The 15,960-nt window shown below is 41.8% G+C and overlaps 2 protein-coding genes across 2 annotated transcripts in view; one reads left to right on the top strand and one right to left on the bottom strand.

Moving 5' to 3' along the window:
• EIF5B (eukaryotic translation initiation factor 5B) overlaps positions 1-5,811 on the bottom strand; it is a 30,233-nt gene extending 24,422 nt beyond the window's left edge. Inside the window, exon 1 of the mRNA XM_082220030.1 lies at positions 5,633-5,811. Within this exon, the coding sequence (XP_082076156.1) occupies positions 5,633-5,667 (35 nt within the window). The 5' untranslated portion in view covers positions 5,668-5,811. The remainder of the gene's footprint in view (positions 1-5,632) is intronic.
• A 1,340-nt stretch (positions 5,812-7,151) lies between these two features.
• TXNDC9 (thioredoxin domain containing 9) lies at positions 7,152-14,571 on the top strand. The gene is made up of 5 exons (XM_082220173.1): positions 7,152-7,541; positions 10,421-10,630; positions 11,592-11,710; positions 12,143-12,397; positions 12,951-14,571. The coding sequence occupies exons 2-5, from the start codon at positions 10,454-10,456 to the stop codon at positions 13,066-13,068; spliced, it is 669 nt and encodes a 222-aa protein (XP_082076299.1). The 5' UTR covers positions 7,152-7,541; positions 10,421-10,453; the 3' UTR covers positions 13,069-14,571.
• The last annotated feature ends 1,389 nt before the right edge of the window (positions 14,572-15,960 follow it).

The following is a 15,960-nucleotide window of genomic DNA, read 5'->3' as shown; positions in this document are numbered from 1 at the left end:
TCCAAACAGAATTCCACAAACATAGTATTGCATTCCCAACATGGGAGTAAGCAGGGATCAAACCCACGACCTAGGCGTTATCAGCACCATGCTCTTAACCAACTGAACTAGGACATTTCAGAGAAGGCCTATGCAATGGACAAGTTTTGTCTACCCCACCCCCTTTTCTAAGGTCCAGAATGGAAGAAAAAATAGGAAAACGTTGTACTTGGTGCTGGAGTACTTTCAAAAGCTGCACAGTAACTCAAAGCTCCAAGAATCCATCAAGCTGACTGGGGCGGGGGTAAGCACAAAGGCCTTAGTAACTTGTTGCAACACAATCTCTAACTCACTGCCTACTCAGCATCCTCCATTTTCTATATCACGTAAAAGAAAATAGTCCATGACTAGAAATACATGTAAGAAGATTGCTAACAGATAAAAGAATGAAAAGCCTTTCGATTTGTGAGTATCTTCAGTTTCCTAGAATCTACACAGACCTGACTGTTGCTCTTGATGGATGCCAGAAAACTGGCTATGTGAACAAATTATAAACCATAGATTAGGACTTAAATTATGTTAATAATTTAAAGGGGGTATGTACTGTTTACATGACAGTACCATATACTGGTTCAGGCTTACTGGTTTTGTCTGCAGTTACTACACCATTGATTTATTTGAAACGTGTGTATCGCCTATATCTATATAACTATATAAAACACAAAGCAGCTCAGGGCTCAACAAAGCAACAAGAACAAAATTAAAAATAGTACAACAGCAAACACAATATAAGGTGAAATCAAAACCAGTTATTGTTGTGTCAAAGGCTGTACTATCATGACCTGTCTCCTTAAACTTAAGAGAAACCAGGCAAGTCTCTCTAGGAAGGAAGTTCCTAGAGGAAGTGAAGGTTAGGCTCCACTGAGTCAAAGAAGGCTCTGTCTCTTGTAGTCACCCATCAGACCAATGCAGTTGTTGCAATACCAAAGTATTATGCAGCATATACCGAACTATTGTTGCCACAACATTCTGGCACATTCATATACTTAGCACTTATCAGGAAGTCATTAGAGAAGAATTAGGCAACCTTTTTTCTCTCATGGGCTAGATTCCTTGGAGGATAATCTGCTGAGAGCTGAATATTGACAATGGGCAAAGCCAGAGCAGATGATGGGCACAGTCAGGAGAAAAAGAGTTATGGGTTAACTAATCTAGAACAAAAACTACCATGCTTTACATGGAGCACCTTGGCTGCACTAGAAACTGACTGGCAGACAGTTAAATCAGTTGGGTTTGTTTTTCTAGGAATGGCCACACTGGCATCTCCTTCGAAGCGGCAAGGCCCACTCCATATCAAAATGAGACATTCAACACCTGCACAACTTCTATTGTGTCAGTTGTTTCTTCCCAGCATCGTTAATGTGACCCCATCTTTATCCACATATTGCAAAAACTGAAAACTGTCTCAGCAAATGCAACAGAAAGAGATTGTGGGAACAACCAGAACACTATTTGCCACTAAATCAACATGTTTTGTCGTGTTTTTAATATTCTGTTGGGAGCCACCCAGAGTGGCTGGGAAAACCCAGCCAGATGGGCGGGGTATAAAAAATAAATTATTATTATTATTATTATTATTATTATTATTATTATTATTATTATTATTATTATCATCTCCAAACAGTGACTAACACATTATTATTATTTATTATTCTTTGTATACTGCCTTTCATCCAAAGATCACAGGGCGGTTCACAACATAAAAATACAAAATGAAAACACATAATACATAATAAAACAAAAACAAACCAATATCCTGCCAAAAATATTTAAAATGCCATAAAATGTTAATCAACCAAAGGCCTGGTTATAGAGAATCACTTTTGCCTGGCACCTAATGATAGGTAATGAAGGTGCCAAGTGAGCCTCCTTGGAGAGAGGAGCATTCCACAAACAGTGAGCCACTGCAGAAAAGGCCCCAGATGATGATTGCAGGGTCTGTATTGGTTCATATGGGGAAAGGCAGTCCTCAGGGTGGATAAAAATCAACCTTTTTTAGAGAAATTGGATTTTTTTTTTATTTAGATCAGATTTTTTTTTATTTAAATTGGATTTTTTTAAAAAAAAAAATGCTTTTGGAGGAAATATATTTCTAAAAATAGTTTCCTATTTAAGTTACATTATAGTCCAAAGGCTATTCATCAGTAAATAAGCATTTTTTTAAAATTATGTAGCACGAGGATTTATATGCAATGTTTAATTTTTTTAGTAAATGAATTCCATTAATCCATTCACAATGTCATGCTCTTCCAGAGGTTTCTGTAAGATTATTTGGGGCAGTTTTTCTAACAAGAAGATATTATCACAGATGCTTGTTTTTGCAGTTCTCAAAAGTGTGAATTTGTGTCTGCAGGTAACATGCCTTTTCTTCACAGGAAATTTTTTATAAAATAAACATACAGAGTTGAGGGAAAAAACTTAATTCCATTGTTCCTTTGCAAATTTATATACACAGAATCAACCCCTTGCCTCTTAAATGCTAAATTTCAAGAGGTTAAATGAATAGATTGTTTGGAGTTGAATAGATCTGCACAAGTAGCTAAGTGTGAAGAAGTGAAAATGGAAGTGCGACCTTGTGAGCAGAATATTCCACAAGTCTTGGGATCTTTGTGTAATAATTGTGCATGTCATTTGCATGTCCATGCAACTCAGACTTGAGGCAAGTGCTGAAGGCATTTCAGGGCTGGCAACCTCTTCCCAATCCCACTGCGTTCCAACAACTGCACTAAGACTTAACTGTACAGAATAGGCGCCTGAATATAGAAGAGGAGGAGGAGGAGGAGGAGGAGGAGTTTGGATTTGATATCCCGCTTTATCACTACCCAAAGGAGTCTCAAAGCAGCTAACATTCTCCTTTCCCTTCCTCCCCCACAACAAACACTCTGTGAGGTGAGTGGGGCTGAGAGACTTCAGAGAAGTGTGACTAGCCCAAGGTCTCCCAGCAGCTGCATGTGGAGGAGCGGAGATGCGAACCCGGTTCACCAGATTACGAGTCCACCGCTCTTAACCACTACACCACCCAAAGAGGTGGGGGTGGAAATAGTAACTGGAATGTGTAAGTCCTTTGTGAGACCTTGAAGTACTTGCCAGTCAACTAATAAGAGTTCACTGGTTCCAGGACCTTCTTCCCAGTTGTAAATATTAAATTATACCAGCAAGAATGAGTCTTTCTGTAAAAAAAAATGATTTAAATCAAGTCTTACTGACAAGTGATTTAAATTGATTTGATTTAAATCAAATCCACTCTGGCAGTCCTTGAGTTTTTGCGGTCCTGAAACATTTACGGCTTTATAGGTCAAAAACAGCACTTTGAATTGGGCCTGGAAATGAACTGGCAGCCAGTGCAGTTGGGTCAAGATCTGTGTAATATGCTCAAACCATCTTGCCCTTGTTGGCAGCCTGGCCACCAATTCTGCTGCAGCTGGAGTTTCCAAACCATCTTCACAAGTAGCCCTATGTATAACACATTGCAGTAATCTAACCTAGAGGTTACCAGAGCATAGATAAAAGAAGTTAGGTTATCCTTGTCCAGATAGGGGCACAGCTGAAGCTGATGGAAGATACTCTGCACTACTGAAGCCACCTGAGCCTCAAGTGACAGCAATGGATCCAGATGTACCCACAAAAACACTATACAAATTATATTTTTAAAAAATAATAATTAGCAAGTTTATCTACTTTTTGTACTAATGGCTTCTGATGATCTGATCTGCATTGCAATATAGAAGGATGTTTCAATGTGAATTCTTATCGATAGTGTAGCATAAACAAAGATGCTCAGATCAAATGTGTTTTCTTATTTCTGATACTCTTGTTTTATTTATTTATATTTATTTATATTTATCATGGAGGGAGTATAAGAGCATATGGCCTTAAATAAAGAAAATTAACTGAGTGCTCGACTACACCCCTCTTTTGTCTTCCATACCCTTTTGGATCTTACAGGCTCCAGCTCAATGCATAAAACCATAGTGGATAAAAACAGAATGACTAATGGAGAAGGGAAGGTACCTCAAAGAAATTATTGCCTGATAAAATTCAATTCAGAAGCACTGGTGATTCCCTCCCACCCCCTGCTCTCCCCAGTTCCTCCACCTATGGAAAGTCCACAAGCAGCCCGTAAGCACACTAGCCATCTTCCACTCATGCTCCCCAACTGATGGTATTCAGATCATACTACCTCCAATATTGGAGGCAATGTAGCCATCATCCTGTATTCTCCATCAATTTGGTATATTTGTGGTTACTGTTTACATAAAAACTAGGCATTTGAACTTTATTTCAAAAACATACTGAACAGCAAAGTTTCATATGCTAAATTATACATATAATTGTTTCATGTTCTTCAAGCACTGAGCAAAGGCTTAGGTACAACAAAAAAGCAAAAACTGCACACATTTAATTTTCTTCCTAATGTCATTTCCATCCAATTTCCTTCTATACTTCAGAATCTATAGTGTGATTGATTGATTGATTGATTGATTGTTAATTAATTGTATACACTGCTCAGGATGAAGCATCAAATTGGCTGAGCAGAAACCAGTTACCCCTAAGTTATTTTTAAAAGCTGTTCCATTACAGTCTGTTTTTGCACATTAAGCACTTCACATCTTCCTACCTTCAAATTTTAGCTGCCCCGCCCATTCTCTCAACTTCTCCCATCACACTCCCATACACACCATGCAAACCTGTCCTAATTTTTTTCTTTCACAATATTGATTGGACATTTGCCTTGGTCACCCGTCTGAAAAACCTAGCAGGTTCAAAACTAAAGCCACAAATTTATAACCAAAGGAATAAAAGCTTTATCTGACCAACGGGCTTGCTCAATTAGGGTACTTTAAACTTGCAAGAAGATCCTGTCCCCTAACACTGGCGTATCGCAAAGCTCCTCCATTCGGGAATGGCGTTTTTGGACAAGAGCCTTCCTCAGCAAAACTATTAACACCTGGGTCACTGCAAAAAAAAACCACCGTCGAGGTTCCTCTGCAGTTGGCCACGATTACCTCCGACACCAACACAACGCGGACACACCAGAAGAAATTGCGGGAGCTGCGAGCCCAACACACTCACTGCGCCAGATTTTCCGGATGGCTGTGCAGCTGAGTCAAGCCTCCATTTGCAAACCTTGGGCCTCTCCGCCGGCTTTGCAGCAGAGGTGGGTCGAGTAGCGTTTAATTAAGCAACTTGCCCGAGAAAAGGGAATTTTTACGGCAGGGGAAAAACAGGAGACGGGAGCGCACCTCGAAATAACTGCGGGAAATAGCGACTGCCCATAAGCCTCGAGTTAGCGACTGACAGCGCAGGTAGGGGCTGGAGTCCCCAAAGGGCGCCCGCCGGAGAGGAGGTTCCCCCGCCCGAGAGCGCTGGGCGACACCGGCCCTCTCAAGCCACCACGGCCCTCCAGGGAAAGGGAAAGGGGCGAGAGGCCGAGGCCCTGGAAGAACCACGAGCTCCCCTGAACCCCGCCGAGGAATGAGGGGAAACGTCCCCTCAGGGAAGCGTGACTCCCTCAGCCGCCGGGAATCAGAGCGAGGAACCCCACGACCTCCCCATGTCCCTCCTCCCTCGGCCATGAACCCCGCCGGCCTACCTCTCCTCGCTCTTGCTTTTCTGCTTCTTCCCCATGGCTGCGCTCGCAACTGCCTCTCAGGCGCCTTTTCCTTGCGCAGGGCCCAGCCAGCCACATCCACACGCGCCCGGGCACATATGGTGAGAGGGAGGCCAATTCGACACCACGGAGCAGGCAGCCTCTGACGCGCGCAGGCGCCGTTCGTCCTCCGTCCCGACGCGCCGCGGAAGCGTAAAAGAACGTGTGCCAGGAAGTGAGGGAGGGGCCCCCCCCGGTTGCAGGCGCCTCCTCTGGTCGGAGGGGGAACTGCAGCGGGGAAAGCGTCTTTTATTTAAGTGAAAAAAATACTGTAATACGCATCTCAGTGCGTGGACGCAGCTATGCCGCTTTGGGTCATAGAGCTGTAGAGATGGAAGGAACCGGGAGGGTTATCTAGTCCCATCCCCTGCAATGAAGGAATCTTTTGCCCGACGTGGGGTTCGAATCCAAGATGTAGTCTCGTGCTCTACTGAGTCCCGGGGTGCGTGGGTGAGAGACACCTTGGAACTCTGTAGACGCTGCCTGAAGTCCCAGAAAGAAAGCGAGAGGCGAGCTACACGTAAAGAATACGAATTTTGAACAGCAGGCAATGTGAAATTGTGGAACTAACAGGAACGTGTTCGAATACATCGGTAGGTGTCAGACCATGGTTTCTTCCATCTGGGACCCTCTGATCCTTAAAACCAGCTGAGAACTCTGTCTTTCCGTACCGAAGAAGCAGGAATTGAAATCCGAATTTGTTTTTTTTCCGCAGACGTATAGAAAACCGCTTCCATGTGAATATAGCAAAGCTTAGTCCTCAGATGCATAGTCCATGAAGTGATGAGAGGAGGAAAGATGCGTGTAAAAGGGATGGGGGTGACATCCAGCTCCTATCACTGGACACGTTCGAAATAGTATTTTAAAACGAATTAAGTTCCGCAGCCTTTGTGCCTTTCTATATTGTTTGCATGGTCTCATTTTTAATTCATTTCTCATGCTGCAGCTAACTTTAAAATAAAAAACCCGAACAGGAAACAGCAGACACTCACAGAAATCGCTATATATTTATTATATAATGTTATCATGTATGCAGGTTGTTTTTTTTAATGACTGCCCGAGGCTATAGTAACTCGGAAGCAAGTGCCTCTGAGCTGAGTGAAACGGGGGTTTATAACCAGATAAACTGGGCTGCAGCTTATAACTTCGGATAGGTTTAAACAATGGACCAATAAAGCGACCGCAGCATAGCCTGCCTAGGCATCAGCAGCCCCTTCCAACTCAGTTAAGGCTTATTTTATTTACTAGATTTCTGAATAGACCTGCGCGGGGATTGCACTGGTAACAACCCACTCGCTACCGCGTTTACTCAGAAATAAGACCCACGGATGATTCATCATCTTTCTTGCCTAGTAAGCAACCATTCCGTTCTGCACTTAAGAAAGCCACGCCTTTCCAGAGCCCAGCCGGAAGCGCAAGGCATTCTGGGCCTTGTAGTTTGTGGCGCTCACGGCACTGCTGCGACTATAACGGCAGCAGTTTCCGCGGCGCCTTGAAATTCTGGCCCAAGTAGTTCCCCCTCAGTCCAGAAACCGTTGCTTCGTGGGGCAGTAACAGCCGGTGTGGCCTCCCCTCGACAAAAACAACCGTCTCCGAGCGTTACCATAGCGACTGATCCCAATTTTAAAAACAACCCGAAAAGCCACTGAGTGAACGTGCTTCAAGTGGTGACGTGCTGCGCATGCGTAACAACGGCCGCGGACTCTGACGATTAATGCTTGCGTCAACAATAGAGTTTCCGGGTGCCTCACACTCCCTTAAGACGCAGGCGTACGCGGCCGGCCGGTAGCGGAGTCCGTGGAGAGGCCTGGGAGGGTGTTTTTCGGGCGCTAATTTGCCTCAGGCTTCCGCAGTGAGTATAAGAGCGGGGCAGTAAAGACCCGTTTGTGTTTACACGCGCAGTACGTGTGGGTGCGGCGGTTGCGTTCCTCCCAAGTCCCGCACTGGTAGTGAGATCTGTGCAGCCCCCCCTGAGCAGGCCTCTGCTATTCTGGGTGGGCGTATCTTTCTGAGTTGCTGGGGCCTCCCCACGCCTTCGAAGGATTTCTCATGACAAAAGGATTCAGCTGGCCCTGCCCGTCCCGTGGCTGCCTTTCTGTGTTAGAGAAAGCAGCAGGGGGTCATAGAATCTTGGAAGGGACCCCAAGGGCCATCTAGTCCAATCCCCTTGCAACGCAGGAATTTCAGCTAAAGGATCCATGAGAGATGGCCACCCACCCACTGCCTTAAAAAAACCTCCCAAGGAAGGCGAGTCTGACGCCACCTCTCGTGGGAGTCTGTTCCGCTGCTGAACAGCGCTTACTGTTAGAAAGCCCCCCCCCCCGATCTTTAGTCGGAATCTCCTTTCTTGCAACTTGAAGCCATTGGTTCAAGTCCTACCCTCCAGAGCAGAAGAAAACTGCCATGCTGTCTCCTCCATGTGACAGCTCTTAAGATATTTGAAGATGGCTATCATATCTCCTCTCAGTCTCTTTTCCAGGCTAAACATACCCAGCTCCTTCAAGCACTCCTCATAAGGCTTAGTTTCCAGACCTTTGATCATCTTGGTTGCTCTCCTCTGCACATGTTCCAGCTTGTCAACATCCTTCTTGGCCTTTGCCCTGGCTGCAGTGCACTCTCTGTAAACTGGTTTTGAGCCAGGGGGTGCCAACTTGGATGAAATATTGGGGAGGGGAGAGAGTAAGCCCCACCCCACATAGTTGATCACATGGCATGGCACACACACCATTTGAATGGCAATGCCCATAAACTTGGGGGGGTTGTCCCCACAAATATTGGGGGGCTGAACGGGCCTCTGACCCTAGGAGTTGGCTCCTATGTATTAAGCAGACTTCATTGTTGATCTTATGTAAGTAGCTCCGGATCCCTGATTAGCTGAGGAGTGGGGCGTTGAATATCTTCAAAACAAGACAAAAGCCCTATCACACTCCCTCCTCCGTTTTTTCTACTCTGAGGGGGCCTTATTCATCCCTGCGGCCTTGAAAGTGTATAGCATCAAAGTGATGGCCACAATGGCCTATGCTGCACCTTTATGGGCTGCCTTTGCAAACCTCTCACCTTTAGAGTCGCTTCAAAGCCAATTCTTACGCCGACTTTTAAAACTACCAACATGCGTAAGTAATGCGGCTATTCGCTTAGAAATGAAGATCCCCTCAGTGGAGTTAGTTTTATGGAGGAGAGTTTTGATTTATTGGATATCCCTATGGCATAAACTCCCGAACCCCTATCTCATTCAATGCATGTGGCGGGATGACTTCACAAATTTGTGGTCAGGAAAAATCCATGCCAAATTGCTGTCCTATGAGATCTCGCCCACTGAATTGCTCAAACTGGATCTAAACGTGGCAAAAAGGTGTATAAATCAAAGGCTGGATGATGCGGAGCTATACCAAAATTTCTTAGCTGGTGGTGGAGCCTGCTCGCCGTTAAATCTCGGCATAACCCCTATCTACCGTGCTCCGTCCTACTTAACATCGCTTATGGCCGCATCTCACTGATATGCCTTCATTAGAGCTAGGTTCAATGTTTTTCCAACAAACGTTCTGAGACATAGATTCACTAAGGGCCAAGTCCCTTCAATGTGTGCTTGTGAAATGAAAACATCTGAATCTCTTCATCATGTTATGTTTGTCTGCCCTATGTACAGTTCAGCTCGTGCTAGTATACTAAACTCCATAATCCAGCCTATGGCTGACAAACCAGTAGACCTACAGCTTGCCTGGGTTCTTCAAGATGTGGATCCTTATATTACCCTACAGGTTGCTAAATTTGTAACAGCCGTCCTCTCGTACAAGAGACGGAATGGAATGTTAGCTGATTATTGATAGTTATAAGAATTTTCGATAATGACATCAGATATTGATTTTAGCGTAGTGCTTAAATTTTTAATCTTAATCTTAAATTTTTCTTTTGAATTGCCAATATTTGTCCTTGTGAGCTGTGAATTGTGTTATATTTTTGTGGCTTGTACGAGACTGCTGTTCTATTTGATTTGTTTTGTGTGTTGTGCTTTATGATGGGCGTAAAGCCGAATAAACATTTGTTCTGAGGAGTGGGGTAAAAATGTTTCAAAGCAGTAAAATAAAACTAGCTGCTGCAAAATGGGCAGGTGCCTAGAGACAATGCATTTCTGTAATGGCTAATAAAGTCAAGGTCTCTACAGTGAAATGTAGCAAGTCTTATTAGTCAGCAATATATTATGTCCATTTCAAAGCAAGGTAGCATCAAAGTTCAATTGGTTTGCTTTCAACTTTGCATATTACTTATGCATAGTTTTATGGAGCATATAAGGATACAAACATTTTGTGAGCCCATCTGTCACTTTCAACGGAAGAACTACAAATGGGGAAAACAACCCAGAAATGGGTTAAAAGGAGGAAAGCAGAATAGGCTGTACAGTACTGTCCTGTATCTTCATCCCTCTTCTGCAGAGTGGGTCAAGACAAAACTGCCAAAGATGCTAGAAGAGACTGTATACAAGTGTTTAAATGCTAATTCCTGGAGTCTCCAAGCTGAGATAGGTGAACTGAAATACTTGGTCTCAAAGGATGGTGCTGATATTGTGGACATAACATAAACCTTGTGGAATGAAAAGAATCGGGGACGTGGTTATCTCTGGATATAAAAGGACAACCTGGAGGTGGTGTTGCTCTAGGGCATAAATGCATGAAAAGTGGAGCTTTGATATCATATTGCATCGGAGTCTGATTTAAAATCTACTCTGTTTTACAGGTTTAATGCGTGTGCCACTTATTTAGGAGGAAAATGTCGTCTGAAATGTTTTCAAAAGCTCTGGAAGCTCAATTGCTTCAGACAACAAAGATTGTAGAAGAACAACTTGATGCTGAGATTAAAAAACTAGACAATGTGGATGATGATGAATTAGAAATCCTAAAGCAAAGAAGGCTTGAAGGCTTGAAGAAAGCCCAGCAACAGAAACAGGTAAGTTTCTTGTAGTGGTGTTAATTGTTTAATATTAGTTGTTGTTTTAATATCTGTATCAAATTCACTATCTTGGCAACAGCCCTATAAGATACACCACTATTTCCCTGCTGCAGATGAGAATGAAGATGATAGAATACTAGCTTGCCTAAAGCTGCAAAGTGAGATTTGAAGTAGCTCACACTCATGCAGTCCAATCCCACTCATACTCCACTCCAGAAGAATTAAATGTTATAAATATTGTGTTCTTTATTTTTGTTTTTTATATGGGAAACTGTCCTGAGAGCCTCGGATAAAGGGTGGTATGGAAATTTATTTAATTAATTAATAATCCTGCTGAAATCAGTGGGATTCATTCTGCAGTAGATGTTCATTGGATTGTAGCCTTACCACTCTTTGCATATTTAATCTATCTGAAGTCTTTAACGTGAGTTCAGTGGAATAAGTAAATATGAATAGGATTGCCTTAGTTGTAATCCTATGTATATACTTATTTTGGAAGAAGCTCCACTGAACTCCCTAGAAATTGCATCTAAGTAAATATTCACTGGATGGATATGTGTGTTTGTCACTATGTTACACAGCTTCTTGAAACTTGCATCACATCCATTGGTGTGACACTGGATATGCTGCTGGACAATTATAAATGTTAACGTCACCACCTGATATATTTAAAAATATATAAGGTTAGGAATTGGCAAAGAAGCTGATGTTTAAAGTTTTCTAATATTTGCACCCATTTACCTTGCATGAGCAGGTACTATATGTCAGTAGGGCTAGAAACTGTCTTTGGCCATAAAACTGAATTTTTCAGATTTGTTGGCATTTGTAATTACAGAATAACTGGTGGAATTATGAATATTCCTGATGCTACATAACATTTCAGGGGATGCTTTACCTCTTATGACAACACAAAAATACTTAACTTCAAATGTCTAACATGTTATATTCTTATAAACAGGAATGGCTTTCAAATGGGCATGGGGAATATGTGGAAATCCCCAGTGAGAGAGATTTTTTTGAACAAGTGAAAAGGAGCAATAAAGTCGTCTGCCATTTTTACAAAGATACAAGTTTCAGGTATACTAAACTCCTTAGTACACAAATACTTACCAAAATAGGTTGACTGTCAAACAAATAGCAGAAGATTTGTTTAGAAAATTGCATGATTATTTGTTGTATCTTGAGTATAGTTGGCTGTGCAGTTTAATACTTGAAATATTGATTATAGCCTCGACATGGCTGCTAAAGTCTTTAGAGACAGCATTGTCCTTCAGATCCACTGCTTTATATTTTTACATCCACTCCCTAGTATCAAGGGCAAAGGGAATGGGAAACTTGGTAAATCTACCTTTTGAGTTAAACATTCTTATATGCTAACATTATGACCATTGTAATAACAAACTTACTGACAGGTCAAATACGTATGTTGTTATAATAAATTACCGCACTCATTTGCGATTTCTACATTTCATCGTTGTAAAGCACTTTGTTTTATTTTCTGTTCCACAGATGCCTGATATTCGATAAGCATCTAACAGTACTTGCAAAAAAGCACATTGAGACCAGGTTTATCAAATTAAATGCTGAAAAAGCTCCGTTCCTGTGTGAGAGACTTCGCATCAAAGTAATTCCCACACTAGCACTTGTAAAAGATGGCAAAACACAGGATTACGTGGTTGGTTTTACTGATCTTGGTAATACAGATGACTTCACCACAGAGACCTTAGAGTGGCGATTAGGTTGTGCAGATATAATCAACTACAGGTAAATGAAATTATCTCCTTTTTTGTTTCTTAATGTAGCTGGTGCAATATTAAAGGTACTTAAAGCATGGAAAATCAAGAAGGGAATCTTTCTGGCAAGGCAACAAAATAATTCTAAACACTGAGTATTGATCGTTATATTGTTGGGGAAAGTTTTTTTCTCTGTACACTGATCATTTTTAAGGGATTTTTTAAAATAATGGACTGGTGTTGCTGCCTTCCTTTAACTGTGAAGCAGCAAGAAATTGTGGAAGGTATTTCTGAATTTGTAATACACTTGGTAGGTTACACCTTTAATTCACAAAGAATGAGCTAAGTCCTGACTCTTTTTTGTAATTATGTACTAGTGAAAGATTGAGGAAGCAGAATATGTGTCCCCTCTGCTGTAACAGTGAGAGAACTACTCTGCTTCAAGCAGTTGTACTCGCAAGATAACAGAATCTGGCATTGCGTTTTGCAAGACTTATACTATAAAATGCAGGGGTTGCCTTGGTGGTGTTTTTAAAAAATATCGATTCACATACAGTATTGAAATAACTTTTCCCCCCTTTTAGTGGCAACTTGATGGACCCCCCTTTCCAGAGCCAAAAGAAGTTTGGGACCACTTTCACAAAGTTGGATAAGAAAACAATCAGAGGAAAGAAATATGATTCAGATTCTGATGATGATTAGATATCATGATTCAGATGTTTATAAATCATCTTTTCTTTGAAGCTTGATACATTTCTAGGAATGTTTTATAAAGCTGTTTGTTTTCAGTACATTTGCATATAATGCTCATTTTCTAAAACTGTTTTATACAACTCATGAAAAGAAACTGAATATTTTTTTTCCCTCGGGGTGACATTTCTAGGTGAAAAATCTGAGCTCTTTTGGACTGCGTCACATGAGACATGACTTTAAAGCATTTTGTTAATTATAAAAATAGTCCCTTTAAACTACATTTTTAGTACTTCATTTGCCATCGGAAAGATTAATGAAGGACTTCTGTCAAGAATTGTTATAAAACCATTCCAGAAGTAGTGCATTAATAAAACTGTTGCTTGTCTGATAATGCCATGCGTATGGCATGGTATTCCCTAACTTAACATTGCACTGCATATTATGAAACCATCTTAGCCTCTTTAAAAGAATTAAGTCTACCAGTTGTGTACACTGCATGTTAAAGCTGAATCAGCAGGTAATAGCACATGGCAAAACTATATTGAACTGGAGTACAGGCTAGATTTTTTTATTTAAAAAAATCAGAGTGAAAATTGGTGTTTGCTTTTCCTCTTGATGTGAATGCAGTTTAATACAATTTCTTGCACTGTTGTTCTTCAGTAATAGGCATATTTTCCAAGAGAATCTCTTTCGTCTGGGAATACTAAAATTCCCTTGGGAATCTGTGACAGTCTAGCTCCTAGGTAGGTGAATGAGCTTTTCCTTTGTACTTGTAAATCCCCATAGTTGCCAAAAAGTTTAAGTATATCTACATTTTGGGGGTGTTGAGATAAAGCCCAGTCGGTTTAGGAAATAAGAGAACCTTGCCTGTGAATCTCTACTTGTGGCAAATAAAGAGTCAACTCATTTGAAAGAAAATGGCTGTCTCTTCTGTCAGAGGGAAGTGAGCAATGTTGCAGCATGCTGCTGAATCAGCATGAAGTCACCAGTGTTGTTAGTTGTGTGCACAGGTCTTGGTTCAGTAGGGGCTTTCTCTGTTTTTCCTTTTGAGGGAGGTGAGGAAACTGCCTCAGTGAGCGGTGAGTGGGCATATTGAATATCCACCATTAACAGGCACACCTTATATCAGTGGAATGCACAGCTGTGCCCCAACATTACTTGCTTCTTTCTGCTGATAGAAGTAATGGACAAGCTATTTCTAGAAGTTATAAAAGAAGCATTTATTACGAAGATCCAAAAGGATGGGGTAATGAGAAGGATATATCTAAGATGGGTTGAAGGCAGGTAAAAGGGGGGGAAAGGGTTTCAGTGTAGTGTTTTGAGTCTACTGGATAGGCATAGTTGGTAGGCAGAGTCTCTGTGTCCCAGCAAATTCTGGGTATTGTCTGCCACAAGAGGTGTAAAACCGATCTGGCTCTTTTGCACAGTAGGTCAGCAATATTGTTCTCTTAACTAAGTCAGTTGGTTTTTTTTAACATTTATGTAAATGAAAATAAAATTATTTGAATTCTATGTGCTAAGTGCCTGTGCATGTTATTGCTCAGCCTGCTTTATTCCTTGGAGTGTTGCTAAGCTTTTTTCCACTGAGGCACACTAGTACGCTGCAGAAAGCGCGGGGGGGGGGGGTGTGTGTTTGAATTTTCCAAGCCACTATGCTCGATATGTTCACAGAAATAGGGCTGCAGCAATACTGAATGGGGTCTTCCTGATCCAAATGGCATAAGGAAAGCACCAGCCCTCTTTCTGATATATGGACAGTGATGACACTCAGGACCGGGTAAGGACAGATGATTTCTTGATGAAGCCTACACTACAACTGACAGGTACCGGACACTGCCACATCCAAAATATCACAGCCCCATCCTCAAGCCCTGACTGGCCCCTTCCAAAGTTGCAAGGATGTCTGACTCCTGCATGTTTCTGTGGAGGAAGCATTCGGAAATGATAACTGCACACCAACAATGCAATCCGAAGTGGTTACCGGTTCTGCTGCGTGTGAAGTGTAGAATGGTTTTGGAGTGAATGCAGAAATGATAAGAAATTACATTTTTAAGCTGCCTGTCATTTCCTCAATGCAAGTTCCTCTGAACCCTGTAGATGTTCTAAGGCAGAGGGGGGGGGGTAAAACTAATGACCCAAACTACCGGCAATCACCAGCCTGGCTTGGCTTGTTAACATGATCTTAACCCAGGGGTTGCGTTTGGCAGTTTAATTCCCCCCACCTTAATGAATTCTAACACTTACTGGACCCAGGAATTTGGGGTGTCTCGCACTTCATGAACTCGTAACAGTATTGACTATTTGCTGAGGTCACATCTTGCTTGAAGATTGCAAAAGCAATTCACTTTTTCAGATGAGTTACCATATTGATAGATTACACATGGAAAACACTCAAGCAGGTCATCACAAAGATAACCAAATGCTTGAGTCTCTACTCACTGCTTTTATTTTTAGCCATCATGGCTGTTGCAGTCATCTCCAACTGGTACCCTCCAGATGTTTTGCACTACAACTCCCATCAGCCCCAGCCAACAGACATTGGAGAAGTTTGAGCTAACGTGTCGCTCTCTTTTATATATTTCTTTTAAATATCTTTGTCAGGGGCTAACAAATGACAATGAACTCTTTTACAAGTTTTAGAAAGTGTTTCTTTTCGTCTACTCTGAAGTTAATGCTAATCACTTTACTGATCTCGAGATGTAACACTGAAAAACTCATGAATTACACACCACCTAATTTCATCTCTTGCCTTGTCTCCATACAGCCATTTGTGTACACCAAAAAGCACCAGCTGGTTTGAAGGCAGATGTCCCAACATCTGTTAATTATTTAAGTTGCTATTTTGCCTGGTGATATTTCCAGGGAAAGGGATAGTCTATTGATTAATACCAAACTTGGCTT

This window comes from Podarcis vaucheri (assembly GCF_965113315.1).
Source record: "Podarcis vaucheri genome assembly, chromosome: 4".
Classification (NCBI taxonomy): Eukaryota; Metazoa; Chordata; class Lepidosauria; order Squamata; family Lacertidae; genus Podarcis; species Podarcis vaucheri.
Note: the sequence above shows the minus strand (reverse complement) of the source record. Positions and strands in the feature narration are given on the sequence as shown.

Excerpts from the sequence above, each read along its gene's own strand:
- TXNDC9 (XM_082220173.1), top strand. The coding sequence starts at position 10,454 with ATGTCGTCTGAAATGTTTTCAAAAGCTCTGGAAGCTCAATTGCTTCAG. Across the intron at positions 11,711-12,142 it reads TACAAAGATACAAGTTTCAG|ATGCCTGATATTCGATAAGC; the intron begins GTATACTAAACT and ends TCTGTTCCACAG. Across the intron at positions 12,398-12,950 it reads GCAGATATAATCAACTACAG|TGGCAACTTGATGGACCCCC; the intron begins GTAAATGAAATT and ends CCCCCCTTTTAG.